This window comes from Dermacentor albipictus, chromosome 1 (assembly GCF_038994185.2).
Source record: "Dermacentor albipictus isolate Rhodes 1998 colony chromosome 1, USDA_Dalb.pri_finalv2, whole genome shotgun sequence".
Classification (NCBI taxonomy): domain Eukaryota; kingdom Metazoa; phylum Arthropoda; class Arachnida; order Ixodida; family Ixodidae; genus Dermacentor; species Dermacentor albipictus.
In genome coordinates this window covers 57,346,373-57,371,302 of record NC_091821.1, presented here as the reverse complement: position 1 = coordinate 57,371,302, position 24,930 = coordinate 57,346,373, and the positions used below count along the sequence as shown (strand labels likewise).

The window sequence follows — 24,930 nt, the reverse complement described above, 5'->3', positions numbered from 1 at the left end:
GGCGAACTTTGGTCTTCTGGCTAAAACACGCTTTATGCGGTCGGGAAGGTTCACGTCGCCCAAGGTTTTGACAATATCATTGCTGGCTTTTGGAACCCTAGGTGCACAGGCACGAAGTTCAGAAAGTTTTCGCAGCCAAAAAAACTCTGAAGTCGAATCCGCCAGGCTGCTGCAATCCTGCCACTTCCTGCTTAGTTGGGGCTGTGCAATTGGCCCATGAAGGCGCAGATACAAGTACTTCTTGTAAAATTTCCTTAAATTTTTTTTTACTGGCAAGGCCTATATATATATGTATCCTATTTCCCCCTAGTTTCGCGCTGACGTTCTGCTGTTTTATTTTTTTTTTCATATTTCTAGCACAGGAGGCCATATGTCAAGTCGTTTCGTCATAAAGAGTGCAAGACGTTTCACTAGCGGAGAAAAATTCACATAGGTAGCGACGCATGACTGCGCCTATGGATCATATTATTACATTTTTTTTGCTCTAGCAAGCGCAGGGGCATTGATAAAAGAGGTCACAGGAAAAAAAAAAACCGCGCCTTGAAACATTGGGGCACGGAGGGCGTAGGAACCGCAACTTTAGCAAAATACGACGACCTACGTGTCTGTGGGAAAGTAGGAGCCTCGCTTAAGGATCAAGTAGTCGCCTACCGTCCTGTCTAGGCCTGCGCAAGAAACGTGCGCACCACGTTCTTCTTACTCGAGCATTGAGGAATAGGGGATATACAAAATGTCAAGCGCCATTCATCGACTGCAGTGAAGCGCCATCCGCCATATTACTGACGGCACGGCAAAATGAAATTGCTCAAGCAACAGCATAACTATTCGAATAGCTGGTGCTTTTGCCGTTTGTTGCTGCAAGCGAAGCAATTTGTGTATTATTTGTTTTGAAAACATATGTACATTTAACAGGAAATGAAAAGTGAGAAGCAGGCTGGCAACTGTCACCGGATGGGCACAACGCCTGCCTACTCTTCAGAAGGGAGGGGGCAGCAACACAGAAATGGAAGCTATAGGAAGGAAGGGAGGAAAGAGGAAAGCAAGAGCAAGAGGACAGATCTAACAGAATACAGTAGAACACACAGTACAAATCACACACAGCAGGGCCGGTTACTGCAGGTCACGCAACTACAGAATGGTAAATAGAAATAAGGAATCCATGGCAATGCAGGCAACAACCTAAGGCATTTTTTTTTCAGCCATGGGCACAACAAAATGAGCGAATGAAATCAAAACTGCATGCTAAACCACGGCCGACGCAGTAGACGTTGCGAATCGAGGGCTGCTACTAGCACGTAACAGTAGCACATAACTTACATCTAGTTGACCATCAGTCACCTTCTGTGCCACTGTTCTCGCTTCGATAATCAACGTGGGACTCTCCAGTGTGTCTTAAATAGACTGGATGACAGGCCATTTACGGAAGCGAAGATCTTGGGAGCCTGGCCTCACAGTTCATTGGCCCAGAAAGCAGTTCGAGCGCTTTTTCGCTACCTGAAGGCAACGGACTTGAGTGCCCGACTATAGACATCCTACACTTAAGTTCTCTCTCTTCCTCTTTCACTCCCCATTCCCCTCCCCACGTGTAGGGTAGCAAACTGGACTCAGTCTGGTTAACCTCCCTGCCTTTCCGTCTTCCCTTCTCTCTCTTCTCTCTCTTACATCTAGTTTCCTTATGTCTGTGTGTTTACTGTGTCTGGTTTAGTACCCTGGTTTAATTAACCAGTGAACAGAACGCGACTGTGAGAAAATGCAGAAATTGTGATAATTGTCTACCAATGCGTAAGCACTCTTTGGCTAGGCTGCTACTTGGCTCTTGCTTGCTCATGTTGCTAGCTTATGTATGTCCATCTGTCGATTTTCCCGGAGTCAAAGACTGATTACGCATTAGGAGACAATTGTAAGAATTTCTCTAGCATATCTTTTGTATCGAGCGTCGCCCTATAACCTCGTTTCCGATCCGCTTCTGAACGCCTCCTTTCCTCTCCTTGTAGTTGATTATTTCCTTTAGAGTACCCTGAAAACGCGAATACATATCGGGCCGGAATGTAGGTGTCGACACCCCTCCCCCCCCCCCCAAATTAATTAAAAAAAATGAAACAACGAAAGCCGGTATAAACTGGAGAAAATTAACCGGCATGTAAGACGGGGGTCGACTTTTTGCAGCGTTTATTTTTCTGAAAAAAAATGGACCTATATTCTGGTATTTACGGTACCTGTCGCTGTTCTCCTTCTTCCTCCTCTGCCGACTACAACATTCCCTTTGTCGTTCAGCGTTTCTACGCCTCTTTGTCCGTTTCACCAAGCTTAAGCTTGTTTATGCCATTCCAACAACTCGTCTCGACACATCCAACCCCTTCAAGGTGACCGTATAATGTGAGCCTCTAACTACTACCACAACACATTTTTTGCCAAACCACACCTACCAACCAGTTATTTTTATCATTTTATACTTTTTTATTGCATCACACGAGTATGTCGAAGCGACGGTGACGTGACCAGTGTAATATAAGGATGAAATGTCTTAACTGGACCAGTCACGTACTTATTTCCCAATTAGAAGGAGCTGCGAGACAGATACGGTTTCTCCGGGGTACTCGCCAAAGAACCCCTGTCATGCGAGACCTTGATAGGTGCAGCGGCGAAAGGAAGAGGCAGCGCACAGAACCTGAAGCAGCCACCGAGCCGAAGGGCTGACAATGCAGCTTGCCGATCACGTTTGTTCTCCCTCCTTCACAAGGCAAACACGTGCCATATAGCTTGCACAATTTCAGTTCGAACACTCGAAGCGAGAACCTAACGCGAGCGGAGAAATTACAGTGCTCATTAATTGCGCGCATGGAGCTTTATTAGCAGCTTCGACGAATAGCAGCATAACACCGGTGCTTCCACTTCTCACAGGTTTGCAGCTCACGTCGTCGCCGAAAGAAGCTTGATGTAGGTTCCGTTTGCGAAGTAGCACGACTCTCGAGAATGCCGCCCGGACGGATACTGAATGTCCAAGCAAGCAAAAACCGCTTTGCGTGACTTCGTTCATTCGTGTTGGCACAGTGAAATTCGCAGGTCAATAGTCGCTGGAAGATGAAGGCGATCACTGCATTTTGGAGTCATGAATAGCCGCACGCCGACGATCGCCAATCCTCGCAATATAGAGCCGCCTCACGACTACACCGCCACAAAGATGGCGCTTGAAGGCGAGAATGCAACTTTGGTTTTCTCAGGCTGCCTGATAGTAAGCCGCACCGTTTATTCGTTGGGCCGGTTCTGCAGCCACGATGTTATGCATCTCGCAATGCAACGCGAGACACCTGCACGCTAATTGTGCTATGTAGTTACACTAAGTTCGGGTCTCGCACTTTTATACCGTCAAACGAAACATTATTTTTGTAACAGTTGCTCCCATACTAAGATATTGTCACTTTGTCATGTCGCTGAAACTTAGACTGTAACCCTTAAGGGCAAGCCACAAAACTAACTGTCTATTGGGTGAACCTGCGCCCCGGAAAACAGGTCACACTCGATGCACAATGATAACGACGAGTACAGTCGGTGATCGGCGAAAATCTGATCTTCGGGTCAAGGTGGTCGGCTATTTAATGTATATACTTGACTCAATGAGTCAACGAATCGCTGGCGCTCGCGTAAGTTCTAGAATACGTACTACACCGCCATATGCATCGCCCAGGCACTCTGATTACGCAAGGCTCTGCGACAACATAGGCAACAAATAAAACCAGCGATAACATTCGAGAAACGTCCGATGAAAGGCGCGTCTTGCGGTGAGCGATAACTTAACATTTGTTAGCTGGTAAAAGAAAGTTGCCCGAAAATATAAGTATTCGTTTTAATATTTCGTGGATGACACAAAGCAACCAATTAATAGTTGGAAGAAATTGTAGTTTGGTAACGCCCATTAGTGGGTATCGATTGATTTTACAGGCTTAAACAATTTATAAGTCAGTTGAAAACAAATATTGTGCTATTCATAACGCAAGCTCTGCATCGATTGAGAAGGCATTTAAGTTTTCTTTGAACAAAGACGACATTAGATTTGTTGGATGGTTCTCTTTTTCCCTTTCTCTTTATTTACCCGAAGGGCCCTTGTGGGCATAATGCATACCTACACAAAACACTAAATAACATCCAAAGGTTACGAAAACTGTGATAAATATACGGACAATACAATATAATTCGCGTGGACAGACGGCAAAACGCACTCATTGTCCAATTGTTGAAAACTTTTAAAATAACAAAAAAGAACACAATGGTAACAGCAAATGTTTGTCGGCATAATAGGCAATTGTGGATATCACTCGGATGATTACAAGTAGCGCCATCTAATTAGAAACGTTAGAAAACGATTCAACCTTGTTTTAACAGGGACAGATAATTATTTCACCTAGGTAAAAAGTTCAGGTAAAATGATTTCTGCGAAGAAATATAGCACAGATATACCGCTTGGTTCCAACAAAGTGTTACCTGTAGTGTGCAAAAGTGAAATAAAAAGCATTTACTATTTACAAGCTATCACAGCACAGCTAATATGACGGTAGTCTCTCCCAAAACACTGCATCTTCTTTTTCGCACCACTGATGATCGCCGTCATAGTCGGTCGTTCTGCTCGTAGCAGCATGATAATACTTCCGGTGGCGAAAGCGCCGATCCACTGCCTGTATAGAAGTCGGGCGAATGGTATGGCTTGGAACAACGGAACGATGTGTAAGCATCGAGCGGGAATATTTCTCACGGGACGTCGCCGACTTTTCGGACGGACGTGATAGGGGCCGGAGTATCTGGAAAGTTGCTCTTCTTATAGGCCCGCGCAGTGTGGAGGTTTCCATAGAAGAACGAGGTTGCCCACGCTCAAGTTGACGGCTCGATGGCAGCTGTCATAAGGCGACTTCTACCGTGTTTGTGCCGCAGAGAGGAGAAGGCGGGGAATCTGGTGTGACTTTGCTGCTGCGGCAATGGTGTCGCGAGCGTACCCAGACGGGGCCTCGACAGGGGTTGGAAAGAGCGCATGGAAAGGCAACGTTGGTTCACGTCCAAAGTAGGGATAGAAAGGAAAGTAGCGATGCGGTATCGCGGCGTGAACAGCTGCGCACAAGCGTCACAAAAGGGAGGGCAATGTAAAGCTACTAAAATCATGGAACTTGTCGGGATCGCCGGGGTGCCGCCGATTTCTAATCAGAATGAGAAATGAGCAGCCGCCTCCCCGTGACGATACTGCGTGGATGCTTGTACCAGACTCGTCACGTGATGTTCGGCGCGCCTCGGAGGAAGCGGCCCCACGGGTTCATAAGCCAACGCCAAGGAGGAGGGGGAGGTTGCCACGGGCCTTCGCCGCAAGCGCGTGTCCGCGAACCATGCGCCCCGTCGAGGCCAAGGTTAATCAGCCATTTAACAGTGACGATTATTAGAAGAATTGGACAAGTTAGTTTAGCAGTATCGAATGCGTTGATTGTGAGTGCAGTTCTCTCCAGTCTGTAAGGCTCACTTAACAAATAGCTTTCGTTCACGTTAACCGCTGCTGCATATTTCTGGCGAGGAGTACGTCTGACCCCGCAAATTATAGGGTTTTACGTGCCGAAAGCACTATATGATTATGAGGCATGCCGTAATGGCGGGCTCCGGATTAATTTTGCACCACCTGGGGTTATTTAACGTGTACCTAAATCTAAGTACAGGGATATGATTGTGCATTTCACCGCCATTAAAATGCGGCCGCCGCGGCCGGCATCGAACCCGTGACCTCAAGCTCAGCAGCGCCACTGGGCTACAGCGGCGGGCAATGACAGTGTCCCAGTCTCGATGGTCTGAACATACATCGACAGCATATCTGGGATTTCTTTAATTCAGGCCCCCAGTAAGGCCGTTAGTTTCAGGGTTGTGGCCTAGATAGAAAGTAGCAGTCCCGTTCTGTGAGAAAGGGCTACATGGTGTAATATATCTTGTACAAGGAAGTCAGCGACATTGGATGCGCATAGCTCGTGTGATGGCGTAACGGGTCGAATAATTCCTAGCAACGGCAATTCGCTTATTTCCAGCTTTCGAGATGGGGAAGGAGCCAAGGCGTTCGAAGCCATTACGATGAAATGGTTCGGTGAGTACATCAATTCGCTGGAGGAAACCAGCAGGAACAGGCTTTTTACGACGTTGGTACGATTCGCAGGCAGTGACATAAGGTAGCGCGGAATGGTGGAGCCCAGGCCAGAAAAATCTTCGCCGGACATGGTCGTACGTCCTGGAAAGACCAAGGTGGCTCGTAGTGAGGAGGTCGTAGTGGGAAGGTCGTAGTGGGATCTTTGAGGGTCGAAAGCCAATAGAAGGCGTGGTAATCGGTCGTAAAAGTGAAAGTTCGGCTATGTACGTAGAGATGGAATTTGCTTACTGCTCAGACAAATGCAAGGTACTCACGCTCCGCAATAGAATAATTGCGTTCGGCATGGAAGAGGATACGATTTGCGTAGTAGACAATAACGATTATGTCACCACTGACACTGGGCTAAAACAGTGCCCATTTCATGACTACTAACGCCTTTGCGAGCCTATGTAGGAGCGGACGAATTGGCGGGGTAGTTAGTCGCGTGACAAGGCACGAGAAGGAAGTAGCTTGATGGGGCCCCAGTAAAATGGAGTTCCTATCTTCAGGAGGTCAGTCAGCGGATGGGCGATGAACGCAAAATTTCTCACAAATCGGCGGATGTAAGCGCAAATGACCACGATGCTTCGGACGCCCTTGGCACAGGCCAGGATTGAAAAACCGAGGACAGCACGAACACTGGCGGGATCGAAGTGGACTCCAAACGAGACGCCGAGGTCACCGAGCATGGTAATTTGGCGGCGACCGCAGTGGCATGTTAATGTAAAAAAGCACACCAAGAAAGAAAAAAATAACAGAAATCGAGCTTACAACCACTTTTTTTTTCTGATTGATTAGGAAAAAATAATAACTAAGCGAATTTTTCAATGGTAGTTGTCTTAGCTACTGACCTCGGAAGGGGATTACATTCATTGATTGATAAGTGAAGAAATGAAAACTGGATACAATCACTACGTGCAAAGAGTGGTTTAACCATAGAAATGCAGTAAATTCGTGAATTCCTGGAACTATTCTAATTAATTTTACTAAAGCTGTAGCATAAGTGCAAGGGTAGCGAAATAAGTTGTCAAAATAGGTAAGTCGGGTGACTCACCGTCCGGTCTCTAATCGTTCGAGCCAAAGACCATGTTTGAGTGAACTCTGCAATAAATCGATTGGCTCTGTTTTGTAATGACTAGTTCTTTAAGAAAGTATCTTGATGGAGACCCATTAGTGATGCGTTTTCAAATTTATACCTTACATTTGAGCTATTTGTACAAGACTACTCTCTGTTGGCACCACTGGGATTGCTACTCCACGGTGGTGTTTTCATTTGTCATCGTAGGCCCAGTGCCACAACTTTAGCTGCTAGAGGTAACTTCGGTAGATGAGTTGTCTAATCACCGTCGTCGCAATCCTCGGCTTCGCGCCGTAGTGGTGTTGTGTAAGTGAGATATCTTTCAGTGCACATCTTATTCCTTGTCATGTTCTGCAGGGCCTTCGTACGCAAGGCTTCGGCTCTCCCCAACTGCAACATCTCAAAGTAGTACTCACGACAAGTTAATCTGGAATCTTTTTCCTTCTGATGTTTCTGAGCAGAAGGGATCATACAAGGCCATTATGTTGCGCGCAGTGTTGGATGCGACGGGCAAGTACCCCACCGGCGTTCTCCAGGTTTCGCGAACGGACCTGGGCGCCTTTGACGAGTGCGTCGAAACCGTGGTGCTAAACGACTTTGGGCACGAGACAGTACGCGGCCAGTATTGCAACCTGCAGCTTTACTCAGGGAACAGGAGCGACCTGGACGACCGAATCATGGCAGCCATTGCTCTTAGGCACCCCAGGGTAACGTTATGTTTGAGTACGTTTTCATTTCTACTCTGCATTACCCTCTACTGCAGTGAGGTGACAATTTGTACCAATTTCATTTGCCAAATAATCACCTGTCAGGCTATTTCTCACGTGTCTGCTTCTGCTTCTCCCATGTTGACAGCTGCGAAGTGGCGCAAAAATTTAATCCTAAAAGAAAAACGCGTTGGGGCACACATGCTCGGATGCCTTGTTTAATATTTATGAGGCCATGAAACACGTATGTTTCATGGCCTCATAAATAGCAACCTGTGTTCTAACACTGCAGTTATCCACTGCATCTCTAGGAAATTTCCGGGCGTAAGACCGGGTCAGATCGCGCAAGACGGGGGTACTTGGACATCATTGGGAGAGGCCTTTGTTCTGCAGCGGACGTAAATAGAATGATCATGACGGCTTCTCTTGGCTGTGAACATATTTTGTTTCGATTGTTTCCTGGCCATAAAAGCAAAGCGGCCACCACTGACAGGCCCACTTGCAATGGGAGTTATGGAACAGGCACCAATGTGTCAGTGAAGAAGCATAAAAAAATTGGTTCATTCCTCTTTCAAAGGAATTGATCATAATATTCAAAGAACCAGTGGCAGCTTCGTTGCACATTAATAAGTAAAAACCCCTAAATGCGCAGTATTTTGTTCATTGCAGTTTCGCTCAGAGGGCGAAGCAATGAATGCGATAGCAAGCACGCGAGGCCTATGGTGCTGCCCAGCGTAAACAGCACTCCGGAGGCTACCAGGCGCCATAGGTATATTCGATGCGACGGTCAGTCCGTATGTGGCGCAAGTGCGTCGTTAGAGTTTCGGCGGCATCGCGCGCTCACCCCTACACATGTTCAAAGTTGAGGTGACGGTTGGGGCAAGACAAGCTTAATAGTCTTAACAGAATATATCAAGTCATCCAAAGTCAACAATTAGCGACAGTAATGTGACAAGAGACATAAAAACAAAGAGTTCTCCAAAGCCACCAACAGAAATGAACATACTACAAAGAGTCCACATTACACATAAACAGTTTGAAGGAGGCTCTAGGATTCAAATCTCCAGGAGTGCAAGCGGAAATTTCAAGGACAGTCAACAAATAAAGCGGTGAATATGGCAAATAATAATAATAATAATAATAATAATAATAATAATAATAATAATAATAATAATAATAATAATAATAATAATAATAATAATAATAATAATAATAATAATAATAATCCTGTTTTGCATTCACTGCAAGACGAAGGCCTCTTCCGGTGATGTCCAATTACCTCTGTCCTGTGAACCGATCCCAACTAGCACCCGCGAATTTCCTAATTTCATCACCACATCTATTCTTCTGCCGTCCTAAAATGCGCTTCCCTTCTCTTGGCACCCATTATGTTGCCCTAATGGTCCACCGGTTATCTAACCTCCGCATTACATGACCTGCCCAGCTCCACTTCTTTCTCTTAATGTCAATTAGAATATCGGCTATACCTGTTTGCTATCTGATCCAAATCGCTCTCTTTCTGTCTCTTAACGTTATGCCTAGCATTCCTCGTTCCATCGCTCTTTGCGCCATCCTTAACTTGTTCTCCAGCTTCTTTGTCAGTCTCGAAGTTGCTGCCACATAAGTCAGCACCGCTAAAATACATTGATTGTACACCTTCCTTTTCAGTGATAATGGTAAGCTTCCATTCAGTAGCTGACAATGTCTGCCATATGCACTCCAACCCAATTTTATTCTTCTGTGAATTTCCTTCTAATGATCAGTGTTTCCTGTGAGTAATTGACCTAGGTAAACGTACTCCTTCACAGACTCTAGAGGCTGGCTGGCGATCCTGAACTCTTGTTCCCCAGCTCGGCTATTCGTGATTATCTTTGTCTTTTGCATATTAATCTTCAACCCCACTCTTACACTTTATCTGTTAAAGTACTCAATGATTTGTTATAACTCGTCTACGGAGTGGCTTAACAGGACAATGTCATCTGCAAACTGAAGGTTGCTGAGAGATTCATCGTTGATGCTTACTCGTAAGCCTTCACAGTTTAATAGCGTGAATACTTTTTCCAAGCACGCAGTGAATAGCATTGGAGAGATCGGGTCTCCTTGTCTGGCATTTTCTTTATAGGTACCTTCCTATTTGTGTAGAATTAAGGCAGCTGTGGAATTTCTGTAGATATTTAGCAAAATATTTACGTAAGCGACCTGTACTCCTTGATTACGTAATGCAACTATGACTGCTGACATCTCTACTGAATCAAATGCCTTTCCGTAATGTATGAAAGCCATATATAGAGGCTGATTGCATTCTGCAGATTGCTTGAGTACCTGATTAATGACATGTATGTGATCCATTTGAGAGTATCCCTTCCTGAAGTCAGCCCGTTCCCCTCGTTGTCTAAAGTCCAGTGTTGCCCTTATTCCATTGAAAATTACCTTAGTGGATATTTTATATAATACTGGGAGTGCCCTAAAAAGCCTATCATTCTTCAATTCTTTAACGTCTCCCTTTATGTGGATTAGTATAACGTTTGCATTCTTCCAGTTTTCTCGGACTTTTGAAGTCGATAGACCCTTCGTACAGGGAGTCGCCAGGTTTTAAGCAATATGTGATTAAATCGACTGTTATTCCATCTTCTCCTGCCGCTTTTGTGCGTTTCATGTCTTGCAAGGCCGTTCTTGCCTCATCGCTAGCTATAGAAGGAGTCTGTGCGACCTGCTCATTACTGCTTCGAATCGTGGCTCCTCTGGGTACTGTACAGGTCTTCCGCTGCATTTACTATAGCTTCAAGATTGTTGATGATATTACCTTGCCCATCTTTCAGTGCATACATCTTGGTTTGTCCTATGCCAAGTTTACTTGTCACTGATTTCATGCTGCGTCCATTTTTTACGGCTTCCTCAGTCTTTTTGACGGTAAAATTTCGAACATCCCTTATTTTCTCCTTGTTGATATTTGTTTGCAAGTACTAACCTGAGTTTGTCTGCTTTTACCATTATTGCATCTAGCTTGGCCTGTTTTTTCTTGACCAATTTTACTCTTTATCTCTTCAAACTGAGGTGAATCCTAGCCCTCACTAACCTACAATCACTGCACTTTACCCTACCTAACACTTCTACACCCTGCACTATGTTGGGTTCGGCAGAAAGTATGAAATCAATTTCCTTTCTTGTTTCAACATTAGGACTTTTCCAGGTTCACCTTCTGTTGGTACGCTTCCTGAAGAAGGTGTCAGAAAGGGTCAGTTCTGCGGAATCCCGCAAGGCCGAGAAAAGTTAATGAAAGGGCAATTTGCTGTCAAACCGAATGTAGCACAAAGCTAAAAAGGAACGTGCTGCGGGTTTCTCAGAAATAAAGGTACGCAGTGGAAGAAAATTCGTCCTGGTCCGGTAATACAATTTTCACTGAGAAACCCGTAGACGTTTGCTTCGTAGCTTCGTGCTACGTTCGGGTGGATGACAATTTTCCCTTTCACAAAGACTTTCACAAAGAAAATGGTAGCGAACAAAAAAAAAATCGGATATGATACACAAGTCAGACTAATATTGCAGCATGGGCAATGCCGTGCGTTTGTTCCTAATTATTCCTAAGTGTGTTGACCAACGTCTAATAAGTTTTCGACTGGGGCTAGCTGGCATGACCAACGTCGACGAAACTCTCTTTCATCGAGAACCACAAGTTCGCTGTTTACCTATGGCCTTTCCCCTCACGCAACACCTGGCGCGCTAATTCAGCAACAGGTGGCCCCTTTCGCTCGTTTTGCTCCGTCAAGGCGTGCTCGTGACGTAGCGCCGGAGCAAATGGGAATTGACCTGCCATTTCGCTGATACAGACGCCAGACACCAGCTTTTTTGTTCAATGGGCCATTTAACACCTTCGCATAAAAAAAATCATGTTCTTACAGATCGGAAGATTCAAAGCGCATGCTAAGGAGCGGCGAATCCCATTCGCGCGCATTGGAATTTGCGTGATGAGCGCCTGCAATGAACGAGAAATGGAGGCACTCATGAGAGCAGGTAAGTTAGAGTTAGCAAGAAATATTGTTTCGCGAAAAAAAGAAGTAGAAAAACGATCAATTCATACAGGAACAACAGAGGGTCACCTTCAAAATGAGATTTTACAGCTGAGATCTGTCGCCTCGAATCGACCTCCTTTTAGTGTATTTTGGCCGCTGCATACATTTGAAGGCACAACTACGTTACAGTAGTTATATTTGTGTGTTTCATATGTGAACGTTCTATACAATACGACTTATGCAATATGTTACACGTGAGGGCATCAGAGTGCATAGCGCCCATATGCATAAAACACTCTTTATGAGACAACGAGTGACCGGAGCTACATTCTTGCGCCATCTCTTCTCTAGCGTGTGAAAAAAAAAAGAAAACTTTAACACTTAGTATAATTCCTATATCCTTTCTTTTTCTTGCGCTTGCGAAACTGAAGAATTTAGGCGCATGTTCAAGGCCCGGATTATGCCAGGGTTCTTTTTCATCGCAGTTCCTTTCTTTTTACCCATTGCAACGGGTGGCCGATAATGGTGATAATGGGGGCGTGCGATAATGGGGGCGTGGCGTCCTGCCAGCCAATGATGTAGGGCGAAGGCAATGAAAATAATGGTTACCTTATGCGACCCCAGATGAACACCACAGATGAACTCATTGTTTTTCTGTATTTTTCAGTGCTTCCTCCCGGAATACATGTCACCATATCGGATTGCGTAACAGAAATTTCTCCTGGCTGGACAAGAACGCAACTTGTCATCGTGTAAGTGCTTGAGATGCGCGTCGTCAAATGGTAAGCGAAGCATCGCGAAGATGTGAAATCTGATGGGTTCTTTCTCGTTTTTCTCTTTGCAGCGCATTTATTGCTTTTCTAACGGCTATGATTGCGATTGGCACAGCCGCAGATGTCCGCAGTACAAGAACCTTTCAGAAAAACAAGAAACAGAGTAAGTCCGTGGTCAACGTGTTCGATGTACGGGACAGGGGTTAGTAAACGTGTTTGTTGCTAAAATTGCTTCGGTGTAGGCCAGGGCCCGTATTAAAAATATCATGATTCATTCCACTCTGTGAATGTGGATGACCGGTGAAGCTGTTTATTTAGCACACTAGGCATAGGTGACACAGAATTTTGAACAAAGCTACGAACTCATTTACAGTGATATTTATATACATTCGCGTGGACTACAGGACCACCGCCCCGAGGAGCCGGATGAAACTAGACACGTGGTACGTTTCGACGGGACCGCCACCACGGGAGAGCGGGAGAAAAGGAAAGGAGATACGCAAGCGCTTGTATAGATGAGACGTTCGTTTGAGGGATCGCCAACCGTTGGTGCGCAAGCGCGAGTAAAAGCGGGCGCGAGAGTGGAAATCTGGGGGCTTTTGCTCCTTGAATGTATGACATTCAGTTGATTTGTAATATGGTGCTGGTGGTGGTGGTGGTGGGTATGTAGCAGGCGGGTTAACCTGGCACAGTTGGCCGGCAATTGCTCCGAGTGAGCGTCTCTTCCTGCGCCAGATATGTCACCACGTGTCCATCAGTCGTGTCTCTTGCAGCAGAAATACGAGAAGAATGCGTAACACTTCAACAGCAATTATTTTGACGGTGGTGCGATGAATGCGCGAGTGCCGTTGCTTTTTTCGGCGCTGTAGCAGACGCCCGGAAAAAGATGCTGTCGAATAGGGGTGCGCAGTAATTTGTCGTAACAATATAGCTTCGACTGCATATGCATGATGTGTAATCGTGCCACCAGTGGACAGCGCTTCTTTCATTCCATCTAGTTTAATCTGAGCAGTCCTTGCTCCTCGCTCTCATACGACGGCGTAAGTTAAATGCGGTGCCACTTCGGTTGCACCCTCATATCCTGCAATGTAAGAACCTTTTGACTCAGAAATTGCGTACGAACGGCGCAGTTTAGTGAATTCCGGCCTTGTTTCCTTGACGAGGACAATAAAAACGGCATTTGTGATTACGGAGAAAATTATCATTGTCGAAATGTTCGCTGTCGGTTGACGCTCCCCTTGTTTCGACCATTGTTACCAAGTATGCCCATCATTGATTATTGTATTATCCACGACATTCCTCTCTGGGCGACAATATTTTCACAAAACGCCTGTGGCTCCACGTGACCGGTGCTGAGTAAATGAAATGCGCCCCGCTGTGAGTTCATTTCTCCTACAAACAGCTCATACGATAAGTGGCGTCAAAAATATGGTACCCATGATGTATTTCCCGCTCTTACAATGTAGTCAGCAAAAGCATAGCCTTCGAAATCGGCTTCTGTCACTCAGCGGGAGCCGTCGCTCGGGCGGATATCTGAACATCATCTATTAGCGAGGGCAGTAACGGGACCCGAGAGGCTCAATCTCTTATTACTCACAACCATGCGAAGTAACATACAATGAAGCCAAAGAAAGCGTAGGGGAAGTTTGATATGTTTAATGAAAATTTACGCATAGTAACGTAAAGGGAAATTAGTGTGGACGAAAAGATAACCGGCCTTAGTTTGCGACAGAACCACACGCTCAGCATTACGCAACCAGTGCCCTTACTCCGGCCAGTGCCATTACTCCGGCCAGTTTCTTGGGTGTTTGTGTTACATCAGCTTTGGGTGTGTAAGCTCACGGCCAAGGCGGCGGACATGGAACCTCCTTTGAACCGCAGGCGACACGTAGTTCGTGAGCTTCTATAGGAACAGGCAACAGGCAAATATGCTCTAGTATTCTATACCTTATTGCATCAAGGCGGATAAATTCGAGGCCCTCGCTATGCAATCAGCGAGAAACATAAGAGAACCCGAGGGGCTCCATTTTTTTGGTAGGCACAACAACACGAACTAAGAAACACTTAAGGCAGAGAAAGCACAGGGGAAGTTTATTGTCATGAACCTTGATGAACCTTGCAAGGGCTGCGTTCCGGCCTTTCTGGTGCGACATATCTTCGCATCCACAGTGCAAAAACTTGAGCCAAAACGGACAGGAGTCGATACACGCACAAGTGCTGCAGTCAACAAAAAAGTATGGCTCGCACGTGGATCGCATTCTGTCCATTTTGTCCCAAGTTTCTGCTCTAAGCACGAGAAAATTTATGTCAAGTTTAAATCTTTGAACCATAAGGTAAAGGAAAATTAAAATGGACGAAAAGATAACGTGTCGCCGGTGGGTACCGAATCCACATCTACCACATAACGTGACATTGTGTACCAAGATCAATTGAAAATTGTGTAACATATATATTGCTAGAGCGATAAGCACTCGGGCTTCTGAGATGCGGGATAGTGAAGGCCTCCGCCTATTTTCCGGCAATGTTGCGTTCCCGCACTCAAGGCCACGCGGACAGGTATTACCGGGTTCCGCCTCTATCGGATTGCCGTCGTCGCTGCTCCCCCCCCCCCCCCCCCCCCGCCCCGCCGTGGCCCAGTGCCGCAGGCTCGATCCCGGCTGCTTCGGTAGAATTTTGATGAAGGCGAAATGCAAGAGCGCACGCGCACTTACAATTAAGTGCACGTTAAAGAGCAGCATGCCGTCAAAATTAACACCGAGTCTCCCATTTTTTCTTTTTTTTTTTCTTAAATTGCCCAAGAACAGCTTTACGCCTCAGTATTGGTGCACTTGTGTTACATAAAGAACGTAAAACGTAAAAACAAAACAGTATACCTTAAACAACAGTAGTACGAAGTGCGACAAAAAATTGAATTATTCAGAGACAGAAGTCAGATGATGGGCAAATAGTAGAGCTGAATATACCGAGATCATCACGCTATTTTGTTGTGTTATATGACGTGTTATAGCGTTAGAGGTGCAAGAGGAATTCACGTGGAAAATGCTCGCATTAAGCAGGTTAGGGCGAGGCACGCAGAACGGTATAGCTGACAGTAACAGCGGACAGGAGAAGCGGTTGTGGATTAGTTGACGTTGACTATGACACGTCTCCTAAACAGATCGTGGTTTTCGGCACGTAAAACCTCAGGGATTTGACAAAAAAAATTTCTCTCTGCCAAGCCATAAACGCTCCGAACTTATTCTCAGCGAAGGCAGGGTGCGCAGTCGGTTTCGCAAAGTGGCTCCTAACGAAAGAATGTTTCGTAAGAACGCCGTAACTGATCATTATAGGGAATGACAGCGAACGTAGTGAGATAATGAGAATCGGTTCTTGCGAACAAATAAATAAAGAAAGAAGGAAAGAAAGCAAGCTTAAATGAATGCACGCAGTCCATAAGCCTCGAACGTTGTCACATGGAATTGATGGCACGTATCTTTAATTAGGCAGCTTTATTTGTATGTGCTTGCGTTCTAAGGAAGTCTTGTGTTCGTACGAATAACATAACGCGACGGTAGCGAGGCCCATGTGGCTTGTATAGGTTCGTTCTCGAAGCAGCTTTTACTTTATACTCAATCTGCCAAATGTGCAGTTATGTCCCTTTCGCCACGAATGAGGTCGACGTTTGGTGTTTATAGATGTGCTTACCAGAGTTGTGCTCAGTATAAAAGGTGTTTTTCTAAGCGTTTTTTTTTGGCGGAGTGGGGCGTACGAAATGGGAGGAAGCGATGGTTCTAGAAAGTTATAAAAAAGATTACCTGCGCCAAATGCCAGAATTATAATCCTTGAACTGGATTCCTCGAAAAGGCCGACGTTACTTGCACACTAAATCGAAATACATAATTGATTAATTCACAAGTTTTCCCTAATTATGCGCTAACTAACTACATTGCGGCACATATTGCAATTTAAGAATTGTAGCCGGTTTGCAAGGCATATCCAATTGAACGAGTTCCGTGGATGATATATCGCCGTCAAATTCATGGGAAAAAGTGTGCTACCCGCCGTGGTTGTTCAGTGGCTATGGTGTTAGGCTTCTGAGCCCGAGGTCGCGGGATCGAATCCCGGCCGAGGCGGCCGCATTTCGATGGGGGCGAAATGCGAAAACACCCGTGTACTTAGATTTAGGTGCACGTTAAAGAACCCCAGGTGGTCGAAATTTCCGGAGTCCTCCACCACGGCGTGCCTCATAATCAGAAAGTGGTTTTGGCACGTAAAACCCCATAATTTAATTTTTTTTTTAAAGTGCGCTGTAATTTCCGCATACACCATTGACGCGAGAGCGTCAAACTTCCCGTTGAGCGAAAAAGCCGACGCCTGTAGCAGCGAAACGGCATCCCGACTCCCATCGGCTGTGACGCCACGTCGCGAGCGCGCCTCGGCGGAGCAGAGCGGGCGAGAGGGGACACCTGCATCAGTGCACCAGGTGTTGCGTTAGGGGAGAGGGCATCGCCGCGACGACACGCTACCCTCGCCCTCGCAAGCCCGTGTTAACCGCGCGTTCCTTGTCCGCGCAAGCTCTCGCCTGCGTTCTAGCTACGTCTCGGTGAGGCCAATTGAACATGCGCCAAGAGCCTGAACGAGCTCGCTTGCCCGCGAGGAGTTCGTAACTCCAAGGAGCGCCTAGCGGCTAATGCTTTCGCATTCACGATTCAGAAGAAGTACTTAGGTGTCCTCGGATGTTTCTTTTTTTAAATCAGAACGCCGTTTTATGCATTCCAGCACAAGAGCAACTGGAAGGCGAATGTATTTCGTAGCACACTATGGACACAAAGTGTCTTGAAAATCCCGTGGATACGTTCCACGTAGGTACACCCTGCAAACTAACTGGCTAGAATTATTGAAATTCAAAATACCCCGTAATATAATTGGTTAAAAATTAAATTCGTGAAATTTTCCTGAATAGTCGATTACGCATTTCGATTCCCCATGCAATGTCCGCCTCTTCAAATCATCATCATCATCATCATCATCATCATCATCTCTTATGTCCACTGAAGGACGAAGGCCTCTTCCTCCGATCTCCAATTGCCCCTGTCCTGCGCCAACCGATTCCAGCTAGCGCCTGCGAATTTCTTAATTTCAACACGCCACCTAGTCTTCTGCCATCCTCGACTGCACCCGGCACCCATCCTCGGCACCCATTCTGTAACTCTAATGGTCCACCGATTATCCATCCTACGCATTGCATGACCTGTCCAGCTCCATTTTTTTCTCTGAATGTCCATAAGCATATCGGCTATACCCGTTTGCTCTCTGATCCACACCAGTCTCTTCCTGTCTCCGAGTAATCCAGCTCAATGTCTAGAATTGTGCTATCTTACAGAAGCGATTCTAAAACATGTGGTATAAGTCTACACTCTAAGAAAGGTTTACACCCTTTGAGTCGTATCTTGCCACACAACGATAAACGTCATCTATCTTGTCCGCATTTCCTTTCTTTAACGCTGCGAGCACGGTACTTCTTAGTAACGAACTGCATGCGCATTACCACCAGGATATAGCATTGCCGACAGGAAAGTAGTGGGCGCGGCGTTTTGAAGAAAGGAAACGCAAGCAACGCAGATGGCGTTTATCGTTGTGTGGCAGATATACACCCCAAAGGGTGTAAACTTTTTTAGAGTGTAAGAAGAAAAAAAAAAGGTATCTGGTATGTTAGCACTATGTGTACTGGAACTATGCATGACGTGTTCAGAAAGGCGTTTTAATTTGCAATTGTTTTTAAACCCGCCGTGGTTGCTTAGTGGCTATGGTGTTGGGCTGCTCAGCACGACGTCGCCGGATTGAATCCCGGACGTGGCGGCCGCATTTCGATGGGAACGAAGCGTGAGAACATCCGTGTGCTTAGGTTTATCGGAGAACGTTAAAGAACCCCAGATGGTACAAACTTCATGAGTCACCCACTACGGCGCGCCTCAGAATCAGATCGTTGTTTTGGCGCGCAAAACCCCACAATTTTAATTTCATTGTTATTTATTCTTTAAACGACAGCATTTGGAACATCCCGACTAACAGTATAAAACTGTAGCTGATATGCTGTACAATGTGCTTCTTTGAATGTGAATTATGCGTGAACGTGTACTAAGTTCTACTTACACCTCAGTTTTAATTTAATATATAAGCATCTTTTATATTTTCTATATTTGAGCCTGGGTAATGCTTGATATTTCTTGTATGATTACGCGAAATGGTATACTCGGTACTACCCATACGATAAAGTTTCCTAGGCGCGATCCCATAATAATAATAATAATAATAATAATAATAATAATAATAATAATAATAATAATAATAATAATAATAATAATAATAATAATAATAATAATAATAATATAAAATAATAATAATAATAATAACAGTATAACAAAATAATGTGTTCACAAGATGGCGTCCGTCGTTTTCTTTCTTTTGCAGACATTTTAGTCACTGCTCTGGCGTCCTTTTCCATGGTGGCTAATACTCGGAGCATATTCAGAACAACGGGAGACAAAATCTCTGGTGACTGCAGCCTGGGATTCCTGCATGGCATGAAGGCCGTCAGTCTCATCTGGATAGTTGTTGGGCACTGCTACGTCTCAAACTCGCACGTGTGGTGTACGTGAGTCCAAGGTGTCTGTTGTCGAGTGCGAGAAGAACGTTGACCCGACTGGGAATAGCACTGGTCATTGACGACCCATGGGTTTTGCGTCCCCAAACAACAGCGCGAGGCTATGGAGGTTGTCGCGGTATACACGGCGCACCTAGGCACACGCGAACATGGACGAGCAAGCACGGACGCGCACACACACAAACACGCGCACACGCAAACACGCGCACACAAGCACACTGACTTGGCGTACCAGCGAGGTATGCGTAATGAACGGATGAAAATGACAAATAAGACATACACAGTCGCCTGCAAAAAATTGTGCAAATGGACGAACTCGAGGCGGGTGAACTGCTCCGCCTAGCGAAATTAGTCGTCGCAACATTTTAGCGCGCTACGCCAAGTGCCAATTACGTGAGGCCTTTTGCTTGTTGACTTGTCTCGCTTCTTGGCACGGTTGGCGGTCATACAAATCTGCCGTACTTCAAGCGGGAATCGTGCCAGCGTGCGGAGGTTTTTCGCATGCTAAAAGAAATACGACACTCGCATTCGCGCTATAGACTTATTGAGCATCGTCCATCGCGTAGCATTTTGTTTTTGTTCAAACCGCATCGTCCTGAAAGCGCTCGCGATCACTTTGGAATAATAAGGAGCCTTATCATTTCGACGCTCAGAAGGGTCGCGAGCAACTGCCGCGGAAAGCGTTAAAGCCAAAGAGCTAAGTATAGAATAGGCAAACGATCCGGTCAATTCGACAAATAAAAGAACAGCAAGCCCATGTTGAAATACGAGACAAGAGTTCAAGTAGGGTTGTTTTTGGACCGAGGGGTGTATAAATTTGCAATTGGTGTTTTGCCAGGAGGGAGGCAAGTTTGCGATTACGTCATTTCTATATAGGGCTCATATAAAAAACGCACAACTCTTGCTTACACACAGTCAGGAACGAATGAAGAGTTACAATGCCTGCCCTGCTGCACACGCGCAACGTGGTGAAGCGTGCTTGCTTCGTGATATGTAAAAGCCCACGCACGTAGCGCGCCCACCCTCCAACCCGTCACCCTTGGGTTGCCTACAAACGAACGGGAAGTCTCGCACCGAGTCAACCGTGTGGAGTGCAGATAAATACGAAATACTGAGCCTTCGTTCCGTTGCGCTTAACCATTTGGCGAATATATTGCCCCTGAACAGCGGAGTATTTTTGCCACACGTCACGGAACACGCAAGTAAACATTTTCTTAAAGCAATGTAAACACAGACAAACTTAAATTTGATCATCCTAAGGATGCGCAAACTTTCTTCTGCACGCACTAAAAGCAGGTTCCGAACGAAATCAAGAGAAACCTTGTGTTGGCTCATGCGGTGCGGCACAGCCTTGCCATAAATCGTCCATTCAGAAGCGAAAGCAAGTAGACAAACAGAAAAAAAGGTAAATCAAGGAATTCCTTGCACGATAGTGTCTTTGTATAGTTTTAAACATCCTTAATTCAGGGTCAATTTGTACGGGTGGCCTGTTGCCCCGCGCACTATATCAACCACAATGGACAACTCCGACGAGACATTAACCGCGCCGTGAACAAATTTTTGAGACCCGCGTTGACGGTTGTAGATGAATCCGACGACACGTTGTTCATCGTCATCCTGAGCAACTCAGAATACATAATGTAATGGGTTTTTATAGCGGATTAGGAGCAATTGTGGAGTTTTAGAGTACGTCACCGATAAGGGCTCTTCATTTACGTCTCCGGTGTCTGTAGCTAGTACCGTCATGTTTATCGCAATATTTTCTCAGAATAAGGAGTTTAGATTAAAAAGAAAAAAAAAACTATCTATCCCTAGCCGGGATCCGATCCCGGCTCCACCACGTGTGAGCCGTTGTACCGGCGCCGTCGCGCTGCTGTTGCCGTTAACGTCGGGACGTCGTTCACAAGGTTGGAGAATAGGATTTTTTTGTATTGTTGTTGCCACTGCATTGTTGTAACTCCATCAAAAACACGCAACGATGAAGTTGCATTCTTTGCGGTGTCTCGTTCTTTCATTTTGTCGTCGTGTGTTTAATTTGTAACTATCGTCGTGCGGCAGTTGCCGGGCCCGTTACTGCTGCATTGGGTGGCTCTCAAAGCTTGCCTTTAAGTGATATTCTGCTACTGTTTTAACTGAGACAGCAGTCAAACGTGCGAAATTCGGTTTGCCTCCGTTCGTCTGTGCTCTCCATTATGTCGACAGCAACCGCGTCGTTATCGTCAAGTCATCCTCGTTATTGCGTCATCATCGGGCCACCTCCTCATACTCTGCTTCACGCTCGCCTTAGCTCGAAGAAAAAATCATTAGCTGTTCCACTCAGTGAAGATGGATGACCAGCGAAGATGTTTAGCACATGACACAGAGGTGACACAGAATTTTGAACGAAGCTACGAACACATATACTGTGCTGATCGGTGGTCATCGTCACAACAGAAACGCATACACATTCTCGTATCACCTCTGTTATTAAATGGGTAAGCATTTCTACGCCTACCGAACGAGAAATTTATTCGACACCTAGCACAATTAATGGATCTTTCCCCCTTAAAGAATGGCTCATACGCCGGTAAGAAAGGGGAATATATATATACCGGAGCGTCTACTAATGTTGAAAAGGGTGCCTGTTGATAACTAATGTACTGAAAATGCATATCCAAGGCATGAGACGTATAAGCTTTTGCACACGCAGATTTGTTGACGGACACGAAAAATAAACGGAACCCTAGCCATAAACAGCTTCGCTCTAAAAGAAACGTTTTCCCGCCAACGCATAACTGGCGCTAAAGTCAGTTCTATAGCTGGATATGAGGTGTTTTCTCCGCAGCATTTCAAGTAGAAACTGTGGCCTTACATGAGTATACCGAAGAAACTTATATTCTGGGCCACCTACATGAGTATACTGAAGAAATTTATACTCTAGGCCACCTACCTAATAAACTTTGAAGGACAGAAGCTATTCTGAGTTGCTCAATACGTCCACGATGGCTATGCCACCGTTGACTTTTATTCCATGAAGTACCGATTCATTTTAATTTTATGTGTTTGGGTAAAAAGTATGCCCAGGTACAACTAAATAAACCACAAGAAATCTATGGCACTAAACGCATTCTACACTTTTCTCAAAGGTGTTGAATGCAGCGTGCTTTCAGTCTGTGAGGGACGAAGATGCTGGTATACAAATGTGACCGTTCGCGCTCCCAAATGTAACACAGACCTTTTTTTCGTTCTGACTGATTAAAAATAATGATTGGAAATGAATCCACGACCTTTTGAACAGCAGGATACCACAAGGGCCACAGAACCACTGCGCCGAATATCACGTCTATATTTTTTTCTGGTTGATTATTTCTAGCAGTGTGTCTGTATTTAGCAAAGAAATTCATTTCTTCAGTTCTTCAGTTCCAAAGAAATTCATTTCTTTAGGAGACACATTCCAACTGACAATGATTGTAATGCAAACGGAAATGGCCTATTTCTTTCTTTTTCTGCAAAATCTGCGTCGGCTTTTTTTCTGAGGACTGAGTCCTTGATGATGTCTCGTGCTTGGCGTCCCGATTGAAAACGAATGGCACCGTTGGTGGGCTAGCGCATTAATCGGCCTGATTGGAAAAGTAGAAACCAATGAAAGACAAAACGCGCTTGTTAATGGCTGGTCGAGTATTGAAGCATCACAGGCGCTAAAATGATCTAAATGAACGCATGTGTGGTCATTAAAGAAGAGAGAGAGAGCGGGTGTAAAAGCAAAGTAGCGGCTGAGCCGGTGTTACAGATACGTTTAAAAAGTATGAGAACGGTATAGTATAGAAACAAGAGGGTGCAAGAATTGCAGTTGCCCAAATTTCCGCTCGAAATGCCTCCTTCCGTTTACAGCCCGCATGGTCAACGTAGTATTGTACGCCGACGGCTGGACAAGTGTGTTCGCAGGATTGGGAACTATCGGCTTCGACAGTCTCTTCTTTCTGACGTACGTATACACGTTCACATCACCCGCTTAAGGTGGCTTCGCAATGCAAAGGGCTCGCATTAAGTTTGAGACGGGGGACATCTCCGACTGTGCAGTCTAAGAAAAGTTTGCCCCCCCACCCTCTGAGGCTTATCTTCTCGGCAAGCAATAATCATCTCTCTTGCCTGACAGTCCTATTGCTAACGCTGCGCGCTCAGTACTTCCAAGACACGAATGACATGCGCGTTATCGGCGTGACATAGCATTCTCGACAGGAAAATAGCGTGCGCAGAGTTACGTAAACGCAAACGGAAGTGAGAAAGATGATGTTGATTGTTTGGGAACATGATGCGCCTCAAAGGGCGTAAACTTATTTTAGAGTAGTAGTTAAAATATATTTGCTAGATACCTTCCGGCTATAGTTTCGCATTACGTAATAGTAATAGTGATGTCTAACTGCACAATGACGTGCATTTGTAAGTTCAATTTTTCTATCATCCCACCAGCATGGTGGATTATTTATTCACGAAGGACAACGTTATCTCCGAGAAATCGCACGTCCTGTAGTGTCGCTGGGTAGAGACGCTGATTGGTGATGTCCTGAATTTTTAAAATCATGGTGGACGGTAGCTTCTCTCATCACTGTAGATCAGACCTCATGTCAGCCTCCCTTTAACGTAACGTCAACATTTGCGGAAGCATCCTTTCTTAACCCCTGGATTTATTGCACACGACTTCAACTTGTATAAACGTGAATGCGCATTATCGATTTTGTGGGGCTCGCTGGTACCATTTTGTTCTTTTTCGCCACATTTTCTTACCTGCGTAATCTTACACCCTTTCAGCGCACCTATTCACACGTTTCACCTTCCCGTAACTGACAATAGGTGTCAGTCCAAGTGTTTTGATGCATAGTGCACAGGAAATTAACAATCAGTTAATCAACTAAGAGGAGATACTGATCAACAAATTATAGTTTCCATCTCAACAGTACAGTCCATTTACGAAATAAGTCCGTGTTCATCGCCCTTGTTCGACTTTTTCTTGTTTCAGTGGATTTCTTCTAGCTTACGTCGTGTGCAAACACAAGGGGTCTAGATTGACCATTTTTCTGTATGAAGTCACAAAAAGATATATCAGGTACGTCTTTACTAACATCTATATATGGAAATATAACATCATTATTGCAGCATTGTACACTGCTCAGAAATGATCCAAAATTTGGATGCAAGCCGATGGCTTTTAACTTTATTGATATATTGCATCCATTTTCTTATTTTCTTCAAAAAAAATTTCACGCAGTGTGTCTAGTTAAGATGCGCGGACATTCATTTGACATAACACAGCGTAGAATCATGCAAGATCAGGAATTTCTCGTGCTCGTTATGGTTACCTCTAAAGATGAAAAATGTTTTATTAAACAGTTTTTCGGCAAAAAAAAAATCTCCCTTCACAAAGATATTTCCATACAGATGTTTAGGCGAAGTGCTTAGAAGAAAGTCGCCGTTGTGCCCGAAAGGCGATATATCGATTCCAATAACAAATTAGTAGATAGCTTTATGAAGTACAGATAGTAGTTCTATCAGCCGTATAAACATGGAGACATTCGATTACTAGCTAAATTAACAAGCATT

At 45.2% G+C, this 24,930-nt stretch overlaps 1 protein-coding gene across 1 annotated transcript in view; it reads left to right on the top strand.

The window, feature by feature from the left end:
- The window catches only part of LOC135899363 (nose resistant to fluoxetine protein 6-like), an 82,500-nt gene that overhangs the window by 29,634 nt on the left and 27,936 nt on the right, over positions 1–24,930 (top strand). Inside the window, exons 3-9 of the mRNA XM_065428614.2 lie at positions 7,716–7,927; positions 11,827–11,938; positions 12,605–12,689; positions 12,782–12,873; positions 19,161–19,340; positions 23,224–23,317; positions 24,350–24,436. Coding sequence (XP_065284686.1) covers positions 7,716–7,927; positions 11,827–11,938; positions 12,605–12,689; positions 12,782–12,873; positions 19,161–19,340; positions 23,224–23,317; positions 24,350–24,436 — 862 coding nt within the window. The remainder of the gene's footprint in view (positions 1–7,715; positions 7,928–11,826; positions 11,939–12,604; positions 12,690–12,781; positions 12,874–19,160; positions 19,341–23,223; positions 23,318–24,349; positions 24,437–24,930) is intronic.